The 21,226-nt window shown below is 40.2% G+C and overlaps 1 protein-coding gene across 1 annotated transcript; it reads left to right on the forward strand.

The window, feature by feature from the left end:
* Window positions 1-668: 668 nt before the first annotated feature.
* Window positions 669-16,596, forward strand: MTCH2 (mitochondrial carrier 2). Its single transcript, XM_011000686.3, has 13 exons — window positions 669-878; window positions 3,097-3,181; window positions 3,335-3,441; window positions 7,085-7,111; window positions 7,757-7,819; window positions 9,328-9,385; window positions 9,656-9,707; window positions 10,149-10,208; window positions 11,288-11,381; window positions 12,117-12,164; window positions 12,879-12,946; window positions 14,483-14,558; window positions 16,387-16,596. Exons 1-13 carry the CDS (start codon window positions 792-794, stop codon window positions 16,471-16,473), a joined length of 912 nt encoding a protein of 303 aa, XP_010998988.1. The 5' UTR covers window positions 669-791; the 3' UTR covers window positions 16,474-16,596.
* The last annotated feature ends 4,630 nt before the right edge of the window (window positions 16,597-21,226 follow it).

Consider the following 21,226-nt stretch of genomic DNA (forward strand, 5'->3'; position numbering starts at 1 on the left):
CAGGACGATGTGGTAGGAAACAAAGGGGAGGTAAATTTATTTTATTAAAAAAATTTTGTGTGTTGGGGGGAGGTTATTAGGCTTGCTAATTTATTTACTAATGGAGGTACTGGGGATTGAACCCAGGGCCTACTGCATGCTAAACAGTCACTCTACCACTGAGCTGTACCCTACCCTCAAGGGGAGGTAAACTTAAATAGAGGTCAGAAGAAGGCATTTCTGAGAAGTTAACAAGAACTGAATGAATGAGTGCATGTATAGCAACCCCCGATGGATTTATTATTCAGACTTATCTACTTTTTGTTGACCATTAGATTGTTTCTGGTTCTGATACTGAATACCTTTTGTCTGTTACGTTGCTGATGCCAAAAGGCCTAGTGCAGAGGCGAAGAACCGCGAAGGATCTTTTTCAATTCTGTCTAATCCTCTGACCTTGCCTTTGCTGTCAGGGTCACTCCCTCATTGCCACGCCCATTCTTCACCGCGGGGCTGCTTCCGGCCTGCGCAAGCGCAGGAGAAACCGCCGTTCCTAGTGGAGGGCGCGGATCCCATCCACTAGACGCATGCGCCCCGGGTCCGTAAGCCCCGCGCCTCCCGCTGCGCCCGCTCGCGAGCGCCTGCCGTTTCTCGGGGCGGGGCGGTGGGCGGGGACTGGGCAGCGAGGCGCGAGCCGGTGCGTGGGTGCGCGCGCACCGCGGGCGGGCCAGTGAAGCCGGCGGCCCTGGCACGTGATCCCGGACCGGCTTGGTCGCTTGGTGGCTCCGTCCGTCTGTCCGTCCGCGGGTGCCATCATGGCGGACGCGGCCAGTCAGGTGCTCCTGGGCTCCGGTCTCACCATCCTGTCCCAGCCGCTCATGTACGTGAAGGTGCTCATCCAGGTATGAGTCGTCGCCATTCCCTACCCCGCCCGGCGCCCTGTTAGATCGCCGCTGCCCACGGCGCGTGAGGACCGGCTCCAACCTTCCCAGGCCCTCAGTCTCCCGAGATGCTGCTCCTTCTTTGCTGCCTGTCCCTTCCTTCCCCGCAGGGACAACTTCCACCGTCCGCGGAGCTTCCACTGCCCGTGGGCCTTCCAGAGTTTCGCTGGGAGGCCCTCTCCTTTCCCGTAGCCAACTGCCGCCCTGCCCTGCCGTGGCCGGTGGCTCCCCTGAACTTTGTTTTTCCTTTTCTGAGGTTGATCCTGGCCGGGCGCCACCACGGACTTCCCAACCCTCCCCTCTCCGTCCCTCTGGAATTATCATTCATCTCTCCTCCCGGGCCCCAAACGCAAGACAGGAAATCTGTTTGAACACAAATTTGAAATTAGAGGGGAGCCAACATTTTATGAGGTTTTCTTTTCTCCTTTTTTTCCCCCTACTGTTACTGCTGCTATTCTGTTCTGAGATTTTAGCACTAGATACCCAGAGAAACACAAGGAGCTCATTCAGAAGTGATAATGAAGTGGTTGCTGAGTCAAATTTCGGAAGGATCCACCGAGCGCTTTCCAACAGCAGCCCATGTGGCCCATGACAATGAAAATCACGTCTGTCAGAGCTGGAAATCAGTTCAGCTGAAAGACTTTTAGCGAGTTTAAGTATATATATTAGTTTCTAACCTACTGTGAAATAATTCTTAAGTGGTATTTTATATTCACAGGCAAATGTGCCAGGTTTTAGCTAATGATCAACTATTAGATAGTACTTTCAGTTGTCTTTGTAAATTTCCCTGTGATGGGCATGTCATTCATTTTTTAAACTTAAGAGTTGACATAATTACATCATATGTTGTACCAAGGAAGGGAGCAGTTTCTAGAACCCCTATCCTCACCATCTACTTTTCTGTCAAAATATGCAGGACACTAGGGAGGTCCCCATTACTTCTTTTTGAGTTGATGATTCTAATCTGTCTTATGTGTTGTTGAGTTGACCCGTGTGGATTCAGAATCTGTATGTAAAAAGCTATTGAGAAATAAGTAATTTAGATTAAGGAAAAAATCTTTGAAATGTATTGTGACATCTAAAACAGTATTGACACATTTGTAGCTCAATAGTATCTGAGGTAACAGCATTTTGCAGTAAATCTGATATAAGCCCACTGTTCAGTACTTAAAGAGGCAAGGTTTTCTAGTGATATTCAGAGCTCTTGCCTCAAAAACTTAAATATCCTTAATCCTCATTACATAACATCCTTGTGTTGGCAAGTGTCTCGAGTTTTGGTGAAATTCCCAAATACTCAGTTTTTAAAAGAGTTGCATGGTAACACTTTCAGGGAGTTCAGCCAGGAGTTATTTAATTGAACAAGTTAAGAATCACAGCAGTAGAGTCAAAACCACTTCCAACAGTGTTCATTCTCTAAAGCATTCCTTTGGCACTAAAGAGTTTGAATATTACTGTAGAAATAAAATGATGGCATTAATTCTAAAATGGCCTTCATTAGGTTATTCATGACAGTCTGTCCCTTTAACATGCACTTGTAATTATTTCCCAAATGAATTATCCAGCTGTATCTGCATTTGCCTTTTAAGTGTCCTGCTAGCCAGATATGAAGTTGATGCTGGCTTAGTTTTCTCACTTTGTCCAGATATTTAAAATGTGCTAGATTTTTGAGCCTCCTCAGTAAACTGCAGCTTTCCTAACACAAAAGTTTCCTTATTCTATTTTCAGTTTGATATTAGTCCATCTCAGCTACATGGTTTGCATTGTAAAATTCGAACCAGAGGAAAACTTGGAGTTTATTGAAGCCAGTCTTAATCAAGTGACAAAATTAAAAAAAAAAACAAAAAAAACTGGCAAGGATGATCCTTCATCGCTGTTTTGGAACTACACTGCATTTTAACTCATGTTAAAAATTTGGTTCCTTAAAAAAAAAAGATTTGGTTCCTTAGTGAAGACAGGTGTGTCCAGTGTTCTGCGATGGGTCCCGTGTCACTGTCTACATGATCTATTTGTGTGGTTACATAGCCCTTTATTTAAAAGAGAGAAGTTCCTTTTACGAAGTTATTAAATTATGTGTTTAAAAGCTAAGGGAAAAAATAATTTTGTTCTTTATTCAAGACCTTACAACCAAGGCATTTCTGAGACTGCTGCTTAGTATTGCTATATTCTCTTGTTTTTAAAGGTGGGATATGAGCCTCTTCCTCCAACAATAGGACGAAATATTTTTGGGCGGCAAGTATGTCAGCTTCCTGGTCTCTTTTGTTACGGTGAGTGTCTGATTTATTTGGAGCTGGATGACACTGAGGACTGCGATAGGCAGGAGTTAACTGAAAGAAAATATATAGAAAGCATGTTTCCTTGAAATTTTTATGTAATCATTTCTTTCAACCAGAATGTGAACCTCTGACTTGTGTTCTTAGCTCAGCACATTGCGAGCATCGACGGGAAGCGTGGCTTGTTCACGGGCTTAACTCCAAGACTGTGCTCAGGGGTCCTTGGAACTGTGGTCCATGGTAAAGTTTTACAGGTAAGAAGAAAATCAATCCCTCTTCCCATAGATTGAGATTACCTATTATGCACAGTTTGTTCTACTGATCCTGAGCACTTTCAGAGACATATTTATAGCTATGGCCTTTCTTCCTCTTGAAAAAGATTTACTTGAAATACCCATTCTTAATTCTTTCCTGGGGAGCAGGGAGAATTTGTCCAAAGTGAAGTAATTTTATTTGAGCTACCCAATGTTCTTCGTCTGGACCAGTTCTGAGCAGAAATTATGTACACTTATTTGAGCACCTGTATAGCTCATTTTCTTTCTTTGAAGGAGGATAGAAACTGGTTAAAACACCCATTTCTTCTTAAAGTTATTTTCCTCTTATGTCTAGTGTTTCTCCTAGTAAAATGTTTTCTGTTACAAACTTTTTTTTTTTTTTAATTTATCAAGATAAACTTAAAAGGTCAGGGTAGTCTGTCTTTGTGGGAAGAGGAAGAGGGACTGTGCATGGGGTAGGTTCTAAGGTAGTGGAAGTGATTTTCCTTCATCTGGATCATGGCTATATGGATATTTGCCATTTAATTATTTGTTACCTTGTGCATTTGTATTTTGTGTGCTCTTTCTGTACATGTGTTGTATTGCATACATTTAGAAGTTTGGTTTTTTTTTAAGGGGGAAGAAATGAGGGGTGGAACTTAAGCTATATGTGTGGCGTTTTATTTTACAAAGGCAAGAAATCTTAAGCATAAAGGGCAAAATCTAACCTTGATGGCGGATGCATAGGTGAAATATTTTCTTAATTCTTCTGTACGTTTGAGATGTTTCATAAAGTGTTTCTAAAAACATCAAAATTACATTTCTTTCTTAGTGATCTTTTTGTTTTGCCAGCTTCTTTTAACTTCAAATGCTAAAGCTTATAATTTTGATTGTACTGGTTTCTCATTTGCCAGTTACAATGTAGGTCAAACAGAATTGCCCTTTGCTATATTTATAAATGTATTATGAATACAAATTCTGTACCATTTAGAACAGTCCATAGGAAGGTTGTTCAGCATGAATATGGTTGAGAATCTAAAACTAATGGGTTTTTTAGTTCATTATTCTGTCTTCTACTGGCACCAAGGGTATGTTATCTTCTGTGCTGTGGCTCTCAGAAATGTAGCAGTGTGTGCTAACCAAATCTGTATAATACTTTCAACCTAATTAGATGAGCTAAATTCCAAATGTTTACTTACAAACTGTTTCTTTTCTTTTCTTTTCTTTCTTTCTTTTTTTTTTTTGCCATGGATTTTTTTTTTTTTTTATTTTAAGACTTAACTAACCCTAAGAGTGGGTCACATTTATTTTCAAAATTTTCAAATACGTTCAAAAATCCAACCGTTGGGGGAGAATAATTTCTCAGTGTAAATGGAGAACATGTTGGGTCCAGGAAATTACTTGATGAAGCAAACTTTTGAGGAATGTCAGTGTATGTTTTCCAAAGAACGGGGACCATTGGAAGTTTGGACCATAAAATGCCCCTGGGGTTCTTGAGAATGTTTGGATTCTGGTTGTGAAACAGCAGAACTATGGTGGAGCCAGCTGTTCTTATATCATCAAGCACATCTTCACATTTCCACTGGACTCTTATTTATGAAGATGACGGGCCATGTGCTTTATCAATTTAAGCTGTTTTAAAGCTTCTGAAGTCTGCAGATTCAAAAAGTCTGCCAGAGTCTGGAGCCTTTTTGGAGGAAGATCTAGCTCAGGACATAGTTGTCCTAGAGGGGTAATTTGCTTCCTAGGATTCTTCACATTCTCATAGGGCAACTGTGGAGTCTGGACTTCTGAGCCTACCCAACTTAACCTTCATCCTTCCTTGATAATCTGGTATTCCAGGAGATTCCTGTTGTCTCAAGCCTTTCTGAAGTGCCTCCTTTAGAATAGGGGCATGTGGATCCTCTTCTAAAAAGTCACGTGTGATCTTGACTTCAGTATAGTTTTGTTTGTTGTTTGCATTTTCCTTCCTTCCTTCCTCCCTCCCTCCCTCCCTTTCTCTCTTTCTCTCTCTCTCTTTCTTCGAACTGTTTATTTTCAGTAGTACTCAGATAACCCTTCATGTACCTTTTAAGGCTTTAATGTTGTCCCAATTCTACTGTTTTATCATTTAATGAACAAATCATGATTTTGTTAAACAATTTCATGATCTAGTTGGCTTGGGTTTTAAACTGTCTTCAGACTTCATTGAATTGAATTGGAGAGGTTTTCTAGTCAGTTCCTCATGTGGAAGCTGCTTCACCCCTCAGTCCTTTTCTCATCCATTATGCTTACTCCGGTCGTCATGCCTGGGGCCGGAATGTAGAAGCACCATTTCAGGGGCCCCATGGGTCAGGGTGATGGAGTGTCAGTGGGCCCATGTGCTTGGTGGGTTGATTACTACTCTCTTTTTCGGTCACCCCGTGCTCTGGCTCAGTGGAAGAATAGCTGTTACCCAAGTGAGGTTTAAATTTTCATGTGGAAAAAACAATTGTCATGTGATTCAAAGAGGTTTACATACAGACTTAGAACAAGAATGAAATTACTACTTAAGACCAAATTCCTTCATGTAAAGGAAAAGTACGACAAACTTGACATAACCAGGTATCTGGAATACGTGTTTCACACGCAGACAAATGAAATAGAACAGGGCATTGGTTCTACACTTAGTGTCACAAGCAGCTCATACAGTCAAGAGGAAAGTCCAGTTCAGGGCTGATGAAACTGTTAGCCTTTGTAGGAAAGAGTTCTGTATATCCAAACAAGAATTAAATTCAAATCTGTTCAGAATAATGTAAAAGAGACAGGTAGAAAATTTTATTAATGGAATGAAACCAAAGTCTAGAAATGAGTTAGAATTTTAAACACACCTGAAACTGTTAGAATTAATTCTGGCCAAAGACCTGGAAGCTGACCAAAACCCATCATTTTACTTAATCATGATGTTTGTTCTCTTGCCTCTGATTTTTTTAAAAAACATAATTCTTTTCACAAAAGACAGTGTTGTCTATTTTTAAAACCTGGTTATGGCTAGGAGGTCAGTTGTCTGGTTCTTGTATGTCACCTCGCCCATCTTCTATTTCTGAAATATCCCACAAATATTTCCTCTGCCAGTATGGTCTCAGCTCTGGTGGTATATTCATGCTCTCTTTTCTAATGTGTGGTTTAGAAACAGAGTCAGATACAAAAGGAAAAGCCAGGCAATTTCAGCTATTCAGACTTAGCACCAATTCTCTGTTCTTTGTACAGTGAAGAAAAGAGTCTTGCCCTAATTTGGTATTGGACTGGCTTTTCCCATGAAAAACCCTGAGGGTTTTTCCATAGCCTTAGTGCTAGGCTATGTTTTTACCAATTTATTTTCTGTTATGTGTGTATGTTTAGTAAATAATGTTCTTGGATTTTTGTTTTGTTTTCCTTTTTCTTCTTTTAGATGAGCGTATTTTAGGAGCTGAATAATCAATATGTTAAACTTAGCAACAGGATTGTCTTAGAGATACTTATTTCCAGTTGATTAGTTAGAAATAGAAGTTAATTGGGGTTTTATAGCCAAAAAAAAAACCCAACTATTTTTAATTTCTGCCAATCAATAGAGTTTTCATTTTACATCCTGTCTCAGTAACACTGTGGTAGCCCTAATCATCCTTTCTTTTCTCTTCCTTTGTAGCATTACCAGGAATGTGACAAGGTGGAGGTATGTTGGAACCAATTTGTACGCATGAGCTCATTTCCCCTGTGAGTTGTTGTTGCTCCTTGGTCCTCTTTAGGAGAAGGGACAAGCAGTCAGTTTCTCTTTCACCTCAGAGAGTGTTGATATACAGGGTGGCCACCAGTTTGAACAGTTCTATTTAAAACCATCAAGGGGGTGAGGGTATAGCTCAGTGGTAAGGTGCATGCCTAGCATGCCTGAGGTCCTGGGTTCAATCCCCTGTACCTCCATTAAAAAAATAAGAAATGAATATCTTAATTACCTTCCCCCCAAAAAAGATGAAAAAATAATAAATACATTTTTTAAAAAATAAAATAGTTGAACAAGCCATTTAAAAAATTTTTAAATTAAATTTTAAGTTAATTTAATTAACATTTAATTTAATTAAAATTTAATTTTTTAAATTTAATTTTTAATTTAATTTAATTTTTAATTTAATTTAATTTTTTAATTAAAAAAATTTTTAAAGGGGGGAGTGTATAGCTCAAGTGGTAGACTGCATTCTTAGCATGCATGAGGTCCTGGGTTCAATCCCCAGTACCTCCTCTAAAAATACATAAACTAAATCTCCAAATAAATAAATAAATAAATACCATCAAGATGTCTGTCTTCTTTCATTTTAATTTCCAGGAGTCAGGATCTGGAAATGTACAGAAAGAAGTTTCATCTTCCTTTGACCGAGTTATCAAGGAGGTAAGATGATTATGACGTCCCTAATTCAGAGCAAATGCAGGTGGCAGTTATGGAATCAGGATCATCCGGCCTGTATGTTCACTGTCTGTTCCAAATGAAATTAGACCTTCAATTTAATTTGGGCTTTACTGCATGTAGAACATTGCTTGCTGTTTGGAATAGATGCATTTCAAGGAATCATATTTTGCCCATTTGTTTCATCTTTAAAATTGAAGAGGTTTCTACTGAAACCTCTTATAACAGAGTTGAAAATCTCTGGCCCAAAATTGTTAAAATAGTGACCAGGCCCTTTGTCAGCTGGATATTATATATCCAGAAATGCTTGTACAGTATCATTCTGACTTTGGAATGTCCTCATTGCCCGATTCCCACTCCTGTCTTCTGCTATTAGAGTTTGCTGCATGCTTGACTTAATAATACTCTTTTACTCGTAGTGTTTACATTGTCTAATTGTCTGTAGTGAGGTCATAATTTTTCAGTAAAAGCTGCCAGCCAAAATACATATTACCAAACAAGTATTGCTGTAGGTCTAGACATCATATGAGTCAACTTGGTTTTCTGTAAATTTTCATGAAGTGATTTTCTTCAGAAGTAGAGATACAGGGGGAGAGGGTATACCTCAAGTGGTAGAGTGCATGCTTAGCATGCATGAAGTCCTGGGTTCAATCCCCAGTACTTCCGCTAAGAATAAATAAGTAAACCTAATTACCTCCCCCCACCAAAAAAAAAAGTAGAGATACATTTATTAATATGCATTTTATATTTTCTTAACTTCATTTAGTTCATCCTGTCCCATAAGTTCTGAAAACTACCATTGGAGTAAGGGGTGAGCAATCTCTTAACTGAGTGACCGAAGATAATGTTTAAATGCAAAAAATGAGTAACAGACCTGCTATATTTAACAGCCCACCTCCAAGGACTGTGATTGAATTTTGTCTTTTACTCACCTCTTTAGCAAGTCCTGGACAAGAACGATAAACTAGGATAAATATAGCAGCTCTGAGATACTGCACAGTTTTGGGATTGTGGTCAAAAAACAAAACAAAATCATTCTGTTCTCCTTGAGATGTTGATACAGATTAAACAGAGCCTGATGTTTGCCTAGTATAGATATCAGAGTCTCTGAAATCGCTCACAATGAGGGAGCAGCTCACTAATCTAATACAGGCCTCATAATTTTATTCCAGCTAGGTTACTGGTTGCTGGTGACCTTCTGTTTCTTTGCTTTTGTTTTTATTATCTGTAAAATTGAGGTGATAACAGAAATCTGCTTTGCAGAGAAATTTTGAGAAGTAACTGTAACAGAACATTGAAATCCACAAGTGAGAGCCGTGCTAGAATGCCAGTGTACTATGTGGTGTCTGTGTGTTGTATTCCCGATTCCTGACTCCAGGACAGGAGTGCTGGTCGCTCACTTCCTCATTCTGCAGTGTCCACCCACATGACTGCTCACAGGAATTTGAGTGTCATTTATTTAGATTTCAGAAGTGTGTGTTGATTGTTCCTAGACAACTCGAGAGATGATGGCTCGTTCTGCTGCTACCCTCATCACACATCCCTTCCACGGTATGTTTGCAGTTGATACCTGAAATCTGATTTTTTATCTTTCTTTTATAACATGATCTCTCCTGACTACTTAGATCGGTTGACGTGGGAGTTCACTAAAGTCCGTTGCCTGCGTGGCTTTTGTTTTCTGTTTTGCTTCCTTGTTTTGGCTTTTACCTAATTTATCCAGATAGCAAAGTATCTTTAGGTGGAAAAACTTTTTTTTTTTTTCAGGGCTATCAAAATTTATCTCAATATAGCTTTAAAAAGTTTTTTCTCTATGTTCTACAGTGATCACTCTGAGATCTATGGTACAATTCATTGGCAGAGAATCCAAGTACTGGTAAGTGTTTTTGTTTTCAAGTGTTCAAGGAGCTCTGTTGAAGCCAAAGAATTGAATAATAATACTTCACATTTTTATGATGCCTTGGGGTTTACAAAACAAATTCATATATCTTATATCATTTGATCCACACACACAGAAAAAACAGTAAAATAGAAGAAAAGGGCCCAGACACTTTTAGGAACCTACCCAGGCTCTCAGTAAGTTGCAGAGCCACCGAAGCCAAAATTCACCCTGACTCCATGTGATTACACCCTTAGATAGTAATATCTCCACTTCTGTCTCCAAATCCAGCTGTCTTTGCAGAGTGAGGGTGGTAGAAAGGGCTGCATGGGGAATGTAAATTTGACCTTGTCAGAGTGGTAATTGAACACTGTTTTTTTTTTTTAATAACTCCAAAATAATCTTAATGTATTTTGCCTTTCCTTCTTCTGAACCTAGTGGACTTTGTGACTCCATAGTAACTATCTATCGGGAAGAAGGCATCCTAGGATTTTTTGCGTGAGTAAACTACTGATTTGTGTGGGTGATTTTTGTGAGAGTGGAAAGCTTTAATGAGAATGAGGGCATGACTCTTTGTTTAATCCTTGGGGAAAATGTACCCTCTGAGTTTACTCTGTGTTAAGCTCTATTTAGGCCCCTGTGACTTAAATTCTCTTGTAAAGATCCCGGACTTTTGTTCTGAACACCCAAAACATTTGAGATAAGGGTTTGGGGAGGAGGGTATAGCTCAGTGGTAGAGCACGTACTGAGCATGCAGGAGGTCCTGGGTTCAGTCCCCAGTACCTCCATTAAAATAAATAAGTAAATAAATAAACCGAATTACCTCTCCCTGAAACAAAAACAAACTATATGAAATGTGAGTTTTGTTTCTTCTTTTAACAAATAAATTCATTCCAAGTTTCTACCCTTATAGTAAGTTCTCAACTATGTATAGTTGATAAAATGAGGAAAGTGAATTTTTGAAAAATGGGGAACTCATCTAACTGTATCTTCCTTATCCTAAGAGAATGCTATATTCATTCCCTTGGATTTACCTTGTTTATTATTTTTTTTTATTTTGGTGGGAGGTAATTGGGTTTTTATTTATCTTTGTCTTCAGCCTGTGAGGTCATGTTCGTCGCACTGTTCCACACTGCCTCACCTAGATTACCCAGGCCCTGGGAGAACGTCTTTGACGTCTCTCCCTTGTATCTGTGTTTGGGCCTTTCTCATTTTGCAATGTTTCTCATATTTTGCACTATCAAATTTGAATATCAAGTAGTTAAGCAAAAATCATATGTAAGTCTCTTTGAAGTAGGCAAATGTTTGGCCTCCCTGCTTACAGTAAGGTGAGCCATTGGCCATAGCTTAGAAGGGTATAGCCGACTTGGATTTTTAAAGTGAGAATGAAAGTCATTAGAGATTAGCCTCAAGTACAATTATATTAACTAGAATGAACTGGTTAGATTCTGGTATTTGATGTCTTTTCAATTCTCTAGAATGTTTTGAAATCTAATACTTTGAGAAGTGTTTGTATTGAGTGGATTATCTTCTTACTATTCCCATTTTTTGGTTCTTTTTATTGTTTCTTCATGTAGGGGTCTTATTCCTCGCCTGCTAGGTGACATCATTTCTTTATGGCTCTGTAACTCGCTGGCCTACCTCGTCAACACCTATGCACTGGACAGTGGGGTAGGTTGTGCCTTTGATGAGCTGTGCAGGTGCTGGCTTCATTGTAGTCAGCCGGCAGCTAGGTTAGCTTTGAAGTCAGATGGCAGTTGGCTGTGTGCCAGACTCATTAATAGCTAGATGCTAATAGTCAAGTTTTTAATGGAATGACCATTTTACCTGTTTACCGTAGAGAAATGCACCCAGAGGATCTCTAGGGTGTGGCAGAGGGAGCCTGTCTCCGTTCTACAAGGAAATTACTTTATCAGTACCTAATTTTGGAGGACACTATGAAGCAGTGCAGTTTTATAGTGTAATCGGGGTGTCCGTCTAATCTGAAGTGTTAAGGGGACTCCTCTACTGGGTCTTCTAGAAACTGCAGCCGGTAGGGGTTTGAGAATCAGCCTTCCCTCAAAGCAATGTTTCTGCAGCCTTAGCAGTTGTGGGCCTCTTTGTACACGGGCAGCCCCATGGCCTGTGGGAGCTAGAACACACCCGGGGGTCGGACTAAATCCGTGTGCTAGGTTTCCTGAGTATAGAGGCCGATCTTCTCCACAGCGTCTGGTACACAGCTAGGTGTGTCTGGAGGTAAGACTTGTCCCTCAGTAGACCGTAAGTGTGGTTTCCCAGGACAGTAGTTCTAGGATGTGGAAGTCCATTCTCGAAATAGAGACTATATTAGTATGGTTGGAGACAATTAGCATTAATATCAGCTTAATCTTCTTGCTCATTCTAATAAAGACTTTCTTCCTGTTTTAGGTTTCCACCATGAATGAAATGAAGAGTTATTCCCAAGCTGTCACAGGAGTGAGTTTTGTTTTGTTTTTTTTAATCCTCTTAACCTTTAAGGAATAGGTTTGTTTTCTTTTCTTTTCTTTTAAATTTGGCCTGTGTCATCACTGCTTTAAATCAACCAGCTGTCTCGCAGGAAAGTCTCTCAAATTTGTTAATGTTAGTCAGCGGTAAGAAGAACCCAGATCCTTGCATCACAGTAAGAGTAATAAGCCCACACAGTTTGGTGGTGTTCAGCCTTCAGAGCAGGTGTGTGGGCATTTCTCATCACGGCTGCCCCTGCGTCTCAGGCCTGCTGCTCACCGCATCCTGCTGATCCAATCTGGAAATGTCACCCTCTTTAATCATATGGAGTCTTCCAGGAATAGACTTCTGAAGTAGTTCCCATTGTCTTTGGAAAGATGCACCTGTTTTATTTTCTTCAGGGATATTTTGGAATGCTTCATTGTATTTAGTTGTATTTAACCTTTTCTCTTAAATAATGAAGTTTGGTTTTATTTGAATGAGGACTCAGTCACAGAATAAGAGAAGTCTCCTGGTCTTTCATTAAAATGTTGCATGTAATATTATGTTAAAAGGTGGAAGCATCTCTAGGCTCCAAAATGTGTCATGTAGTCTCTCCTTGGATGCTGAGAAAGCCACAGTGGCACTAGGACTAAGAGAGAGGAAGAAGAATAAAGAAGACTAGGAATGACCTGGGAACTTAGTGGTCTTTTTATTCTTTTACAGTTTTTTGCCAGTATGTTGACCTATCCCTTTGTGCTTGTCTCCAATCTTATGGCTGTCAACAACTGTGGGTGAGTGCCTTGCCTTTCTCATCTTAGTAGTTGGCTGCCTATATGCCTGACGGTTAGAGCAGTCCCAGTAGACATTTGGGGGGAGAAAGGTAGAGTTGATGCTATTGCTAGATTTCCTAGTTTTTTTCTTAGTCTGCCCCATGTACCAGCAGTGCCATCAATTTATATTATAAGCAGCCAGTTCGCACCCTTTTTTGGAATGGAGAGCGCATAAATAATATTTCTCAAGTGCTTATAAATAATACGCACTTGCCAGTAGTGTAGGTTCTTTTCTAAAATGGGTGGGATAATTATCAAATTACTCTATGTTCACATCTTTATTTTATTTTATAATATTTTTTCTTTCCTTTATTTTAAATCTTTTCCCTCTTTTATGAAAGTTACAAAATGGTATATCAGGGATTGAATGACATCCTATACCTGTTTTTCCTAGGGGCTTCATGGAGAAAATGAGTTTTAAAGAGAGAAAAGTAGGAAATTTGAGTGGAGAATGGAAAGTTTCTCAGCCTTTCATGTGCTGGTCGAGAAGGGGTTGGGTGTGGTGATGGACACCACTGATTTCCAGCTTCTAGGTGCCTAGCAACTACTAGATTGGACAGAAGCTTTGCCTCTTGATTTAGTTCAGAACTCTGTAACAAAAGTGTACCTGCCACAGTATGCCACTAGACATGTCGTTTTCAAACAAGATGTCAAATAGAGAGTCGTGTGGAGTTTTCAGCATTGTTATGGTTTTTCATATCATGTTACATTCTGTTCGTTTTGTGATTTATGAAGCAGCTGCCACATTTTAGTCCAGAGCAGACTTGAAGGATGAGTTAAATGTATCATTATTATTATTTACAGTTTTAGAGAGGAAATGCTTATGGTTGAACCTGACTAAGAGCCACTGTTTATATCCACTGTCATGTTTGGAGTCTTTTGAATACACTTAGCTTTTAAGTCCCCTTTCCCTGCTCTTTAATCATATAATTACTGTGTTCTAGAATTTCACGTGTCCACCAATTGAAAATGAGATGTGTTAGAAAAGACACAACTGATTGAAGTTTCTGTTTATTTCTTTAATTTTTTTTTATTATTGGGGCACTTGGTTATGTTTATGTCTAATAGAGGTACTGGGGATTGAACCGAGGACCTTGTGCCTGCTAAGCATACGCTCTGCCACTGAGCTAACCCTACCCCTCTTCTGTTCATTGATTCAAAACCTAAATGTAAGGGAGGGAGAACCCTTTTGGATGCTCGGTCCTTCCCCTGCTCCAGTAGAGGATGTCATTAGAACTAAAATTGCCTCTCAGGGAACCTTCTATGTAGAATATTGTTGTTTGTTTGTTTTTGGGGGGAGGTAATTAGGTTTATTTATTTATTTTAATGGAGGTACTGGGGATTGAACCCAGGACCTTGTGCATGCTAGGCATGCATTCTACCACTGAGCTATGCCCTCCTCCCTTATGCAGAATATTTTTGACAAAGATTCATTGTACTCTTGAGAGAGTGTTTTGTAAACATTAACTTCAACAGCTCATCTTTTTCCTGTTTCAGGCTTGCTGGTGGATGCCCTCCCTACTCCCCAGTATATAATTCTTGGATAGATTGCTGGTGCATGCTACAAAAAGAGGTACTTCTCTCATCCTCTCTCCCTCCTTCCCTCCTTCCCTCCTTCCCTCTCTACCCCTTCCTCATAGTTTATTTTGTTTTGTTTGTTTTCTTAAATGTCTCTGGAATCCCGGGTTAATTCTTGTATGTTATCCTTTAGCTACGAATTAATGTACCCTTTACGTTCACTCAAGTTCCGTGTGTCACCTCTGGCACAGTAGGAAAATGTGCTGCTTAGGAATCATCAGAACAGGTGCTAAAGAAGTAAGATCCCTCGATGTGATCTAGGAGGCATTTGAGTGATCATATTCAGATTACAGATAAGGTCCGGGTAGACACTTATCCTGGTTGTTAAAATGATGGCCTTGATTTCAGGTTATTTTTTTCCATACTCACGTTTTTGTAACTTTTCAAAACCTCCTTATATATATTCAGGTGTTTTCCTGCAGTATATGGAGAAACTGAGAAATAAGAAGTTGTTTTGTGAGATTATTTGTCATAGTGAAGTTAGTAGAACTGATCTCTTACTTCTAGAGTCTTTTGTCCAGACTCTGTGTGGTCTTAGTGGATGATTTTGTCCAAACTCCAGTTTATTGTTTGTTACTGCTATGAAGTAGTTTGTCTACAACCAAAAATTCTTGATCAATCTAGACAAAGCTTTATTAGGAACCAAAATGATGGTTGGCTTTGTGCTGAATTTAACACAGAATCACTTAAAATGGCCCATCAGTTGAAAGCTGGGTTCAAGTGAAAAGCAGTTTTTAAAGGCTCATGGAAAAAAGTGAATGAAAAAGCTCTTTGTTGTGTTATATTACAGTACTAGTGGCGCATGTGAGAAAGGCCTTTGTTCACGGGGCTCTGGCTTCCCAGCCTGACCTCTGAATGAAAAGCCCAAGTGCTGCTGGGGGGCTTCTGCTTATCGTGTCCTACAAGCCCCTCCGCGAACCAGGCCAGGACCTCGGATGGTTGCTGGACAGACCTCGCGTGAACAGTCCAGTCTGAGTCTCACACTTTCTGTTAGACAGTTTCCTTTTGTGGTCCCCACTTAAAAGGAAAGGTGGCCCTTCTTTCCCCCACTTTGTAACTAACCCCCTGCTATAGAAAGAAAGCAGACAGAAAATTATTACGGTATCAGACGCCTTACCGAGGGAACGTTTGGTCTATAAGTGCTTAAGACAACAGCAAATCTTGGCTCGGGATTGTCTGTATCAGGCATCATGCTGAGAGATTCCCATGAATCAGCTCATGTTACCCCCAAAATAACCACATGAGAATAGGTACCATTCTTTATCGTCCCACATCACAAATGAAGAAACTGGGATTTCGAACAGTTAAATAATGCCAGTTACGTCACCAAGGTCACACAGCCTGTATTTGGGAGAGCAAGATCTCTGTGCAGACTGTCTGACGTCAGAGTCCGCTCAGTTAATGCTCACAACGTTACGACTTTAATTGTAAGATTTTATAAGTACTCCCTAGAAACCTGACCATTCTATTCAAAATAAATAAAAGCTGGCACTTTCTGCGTGTTAGGACTCTTCTCAGCACTTCATATGGAGTGACTCATTTGGTAATCTAGCAAGGGACAAAGCCAGAATCCAAACTGGGAATTCTGTCTAAATATGTACGAATTTCTTGCCTTATCCATGTGGCAGAACTATGGTTTGCTAATTCCAAGAAGCTCAGCTTGAATCAGAACACAAATGGCCCCTCTGCACTGACGCTCCCAGTTTTGTCCTGGTCATTACAATCATGTCTCCCAGAAACATGTCCAGTTGGATGTCTCTGCTGATTTGGACTGGCTGACCTCATCTTCACACAGACTTTATTCGTATTTTTTTTCTTTCCAGGGAAATATGAGCCGAGGAAATAGCTTGTTTTTCCGGAAGGTCCCCTTTGGGAAGACTTATTGTTGTGACCTGAGAATGTTAATTTGAAGATGTGGGGCAGGGACAGTGACATTTCTATAGTCCCCGATGCACAGAATTATGGGAGAGAATGTTGATTTCTACACAGTGTGGCGTGCTTTTTTAATAATCATTTAATCTTGGGAAAATGGAGGTGTTTGGTGTCTGCCTTTTTTTGTTCTTTTTCCCAGCAAAACACATATTCCTCCTTTAGTTATTCTGAAGTGGGACATTTTTGCTCCAGACTGTTTTACCTAAAGAAAAAGTTGCATTTACCTCGAAATACAGGCAAGTTGTCATGTGATTTGAGTCTTAATTTCAGGTTTTGTAAAATGAAGAGTACAATCCCAAGAAGGAAGAGAAATAATTCTGTAAAACAAGAAAATTAATGAGGCAAACAATAAGGAAGGTTGTAAATTACCTTCTCATTAGTAGACCCTAAAAACTCAGTATCATCCACCAGAATCTGCCTCCCATTAAATGCTTTTAAGCACATTTGATTCATACTTCAAAGAAAGGACAATATACTGCTAAATTACCCTCGAAAATCTCTGCATGAGACATGCACGCCTTCAGCCTATTACTGCAAAGCAATAAATTGTCGCCAACAACCAAAAAAAGGACAACTACCGAAAATAAGCAAGATTTGGGAAAGAAACGTAATGGCTTTTTTTTTTTCCCAAAAGAAATTCTTATTATATAAAATGTGAAAAGCAAATACTGCAGCATCAGCCCCCTTCTCTAAGAGCTAAGTTTTTGCCAGTCCCTAAAATACATGATTACACGGTTCTAACTGTATATAATCTTTTGTTCTTCCGTTTTTTATGTTTGTTTCCTTTATGTTGTTGCAGAAGGTGAGTAGTTTATTTTTCATTCCTAATGACACCCTTGGAAGGTGTACGTGTAACTTCATGTCTGGTGATGCAGACTCAAGTCCACGGGGTTCTTAGGGTATTAATCACCTTGCATGTCATACCCACGTCATACCCTCAGGCATGTTCACATTTATGGGGGGGAGGGGAATCACTTTAGAAGGAAATAAAATTTCACCTCAAGCCTAAAGCTCTTATTTACTCAGGCCTTTTGAAAGCAGGTTAAAATGCTCTAAAATGAGGAAACACTTGGTTTTACTTATTTAAATAATCCACTGGGATGTTGCCAAATGAGGAAGCACTTAATTTGCTGTTTCTCAGAGGAATTTGCTACTTTCCTGTCAAAGCAGCAGCACCCACAGTGTTAGAGTGAGCATGCAGGGTCTCCTCCCTCCCCCAGGGTTTAGGAATATAGCCTGAAGCTCATGAGAAGCTTACCTTGAATGTCTTTGATGTCTCTTTGTCTCAAACTAATGTAAATTTTATATTCTATTCAATATTATCTGCATTTGTTTTACTATAAAAATGTTTTGCATTACCTACTTTTTTCCCCCCAAAAAATCTTCCAGTAAAGATGATCTAGGTAAATGTGCCATGTTTATTATCCTGTGGCTTCTGTGCTCACACACTCCTGTTAGTTGGAAAGCTTGTCTGACTAGGAGAACCACCTACCGCCAGAGGGCGCCAAGGCTTTGGTTTTGCCCAGATAAATTGGGCTGTGCAAAAATTTCACCAAGGCCTGGGATTATTCAAAGTACTGGTCAATCAATCTAACGGCATCCAAACTATAAGTACAGTAAGGGTAATATGACTATATCTCTGATCCTGTTTTTGTTCGTTGGGCGGGGGGAGGTCATTAGGTCTATTTATTTATTTATTTATTACTAGTGGTTTGGGGTTTTTTTTAATGGAGGTACTGGGAATTGAACCCAGGCCCTCATGCATGCTAAGCACGCTACCATTTCAGTTATACCCGCCCCCCTCATAAAGTTTTATGAGGTATTAACATACTCAAGGGTCTGAAGTTTATTCAGGGGCTAGTAAATGTAGATAGGTACTCTTAAAATACACAATCAGGAAATAATGAAATGGCTCATTATGTATGTAAATAATGTAAATTTAGATAAGGATTATCTGGTAAGCTGCACTTGTGAAACTGGGCTAATGGTTCACCTTGGCAGTACTGAGCTAGGTTGCAAGGAAATACTCTCTCTAGGGAATGTGATGGTCATTGAAGCTTGATTGAAGAGAAGAATGTGGGATTTACTGGGGCTTTTGGGGTGGTTGTAAAAGTCCAGGCTATACAAGCAACCTTGGAATGAAAGAAACTTTAAACATAGTCCTGTATCCCAGCTTCTTAGTGTTACTGAAATATACCCTAGCTTTGCAAAATTTTCTTACTCTAGAAATCACCTCCAGTGCCATCTCTTTGTGAACTTTCTCATAGTCCTCCCAACCAGATAAGATCTTTTGCCTTCAAGTTCCCCTTCCCCCAAGGCTCGTAATTATACTGCAGACTAAACTGACAAAACGGAAACTACATCCAGCACCAAGCTCAAGGCTTACACAACAGTGGCTTTTCTTATCTCTGATCTGAAATCTGAAGGAAAAAAAAAATCATATTTAGCCCTTTAAACAGGCCCACTAAAACAGCCTCCCTGGGCTTTGTAGAAAAACTGTAGCTGGTGAAGCAACAGTACATGAAGTTGGCCAGTTTATTTTCTTTTTCATTTTTCTTTATGAAGTTGGTCAGTTTAAAGTGCTGTAGCTGGTAAGGAAGTAAGGAGAGAGAACAGTGGGAGTAATGACTGCCAAGCCTGTCGTCTTAAGTCTGAATTCTCATAATCTTTGGTAGAGTAGATATCCCCACTTTAGAAATAAAGACAATGAGACTCGAAGATTAAGTAACTCATTTGAAATTATGTGGCTAGTAAGTTTCAGGGCTGAGTTCAAATTTGAGTCTTTGGAATTCCAACGCATGTTTACTGCTTCATAGAAGCAATGAAATGCTGAGAAGAAAGTAGCCAGTGAACCACATGATAAGTGATTCATCCATCTGAGGAAAAAGGCTCTGCATTTTAGACAAATCAGTGAGCCAAATGACAGGCCTCCCACAGAAGAGAATTGAATGGTCCTAAATCAGGAAGGACATAGTTTTTGCCTCTGCAGAGTGATAAATGGGTGAAGCAACTGAAAATAGAGCTGATCACCATTACTTTTCTAGACTGTTAGGGTTTATGCAGATAGAAAGCTAAGTTACTATACAGTAAAGACTTACTCCTAGAAGTCATCAGTCCAGTGTATTGGAACTTTTACTACCTTTGAAGGGTATGTCTTGAAAGTGATCTACATGTCAGCTCTGGATTCTGCCAGAACATACTTGCATATTGGATGGGTTCATTCAGGCTGCTTTCTTAAGTGCTGTAATAATTTGTATCTTTGTAGGGTTTTTTTGTTTGTTTTTAAATGTAGACAAAGATGTGTGTTTTATCTCCTCTGGAGAGGTTTTTTGGGCTTATTTAAGGATGTCACCTGTGACATCTCATTTTAGTCTCATCCCTCTATTGATCCCTCATCTTATCTCTTCAGACTTGAGAGAGCTGGAATCCTAAACTCTGATTTTTGTCCCAGAGGGAAAGTTGCGAATGAAAGTTTTGTTTTTCTTGCCACCAACAAAAAACAAAAAAAACAAAAACAAAAACCTTCTTTTCCAGAGAATATCTTGGATGGTAATAGCAATTAACTTTCTTAAACAACTGAGAATGTTTCCCTTCTAACCAATATTGTTCATAAGAGAAAGGTTTGCTGCCTCCCCGGGCTTTCCGGGAGGCACATCTTCCACACACACTGCCGTGACTCCACGGCACCAGATGAAATGCTGGGGAGACCATTTGCCTTTCTCTCGTAAGTGGATTCCTCTGCAGCTCGGGCCCCAAATCTCCCAGCCGGGACCAATTAGGCAAATTTTGTATTAAAAACCACAATTGTTCTGGAACCAACTTACTGCCACCCTGAAAAGGAATGTTTTCAGATAGATTCAGATCAGTCCCACACACCAAAATATGGCTGGGGAACAGTGCTTTGGAGAGTGTCAAGGAAAAGAGGGGGAGAAACAAATATGTGACCTGGAGGCGCTACTCAAGGCTCGCCTACTTGCTGAGAGGGAGAGCAAATAATGAAACAGTCCTGAAGTCTCCACGATGACACTGTGTGTGAGAAGAGAACTTTTTCTAGCACCAGTTTTTGCCTCACTCACGCAGCCAGGAGAATGAACTGTTCCCTGGTAAGGCCACATTTCCATGGAAAATCTATTAGGTTTTACAGTTTATTTCCAGAGTAGCATGAGGAGCCAGAGGTGAGACAAGAAACAGAAGTGTGCCTACTCGCGTTCTCTCCAGTCTGGGGCCCTGCCGTCCTGGCATCCCAGGGGCTGGTGAGAATGTCCTTGGCTGGAAACAAGAAAGGAGGGTGAAAACGGAAACAGCAGGGCCGCGCCTCACTTCAGACTGCTCACTCCCCTGGAATTTAGCTTCCCGTGTCTCCTCCCTTGAGGGGCCCGCGTTTAGGGTTTATAAGTACAACCCTCAGTAAGTGTGCAGAGCCCTGTGCTGGGGGCAGCAGAGGATGTAAGAAATCCCTCCCTGTCTTCCATGGCCTTACTGTGCGCTGAGGAAGAGGGTGCAGTCTGACCATACAAACTAGGAATGTTGGGAGGGTTAAATGGAACCATGTCTAAAACAGCAAAGCCTGAACGCTGAGAGGTTCTCACCGAGTCTCCTAAATACTTGCTGTGATGGCCGTTGGACGGGCAGGATGTGCCAGGAGAAGTCCAAACCAAGCACCCTGGGATCCACAATAGGAAAAGCCCACAACCAGCTGGAGGAACTCGGGGACAACTTCATGAAGGAGGG

Source organism: Camelus dromedarius, chromosome 12 (assembly GCF_036321535.1).
Source record: "Camelus dromedarius isolate mCamDro1 chromosome 12, mCamDro1.pat, whole genome shotgun sequence".
Lineage (NCBI taxonomy): Eukaryota > Metazoa > Chordata > Mammalia > Artiodactyla > Camelidae > Camelus > Camelus dromedarius.

Excerpts from the sequence above, each read along its gene's own strand:
- MTCH2 (XM_011000686.3), top strand. The coding sequence starts at position 792 with ATGGCGGACGCGGCCAGTCAGGTGCTCCTGGGCTCCGGTCTCACCATC. Across the intron at positions 7,820-9,327 it reads TTGACCGAGTTATCAAGGAG|ACAACTCGAGAGATGATGGC; the intron begins GTAAGATGATTA and ends GATTGTTCCTAG. Across the intron at positions 9,708-10,148 it reads GGCAGAGAATCCAAGTACTG|TGGACTTTGTGACTCCATAG; the intron begins GTAAGTGTTTTT and ends TTCTGAACCTAG.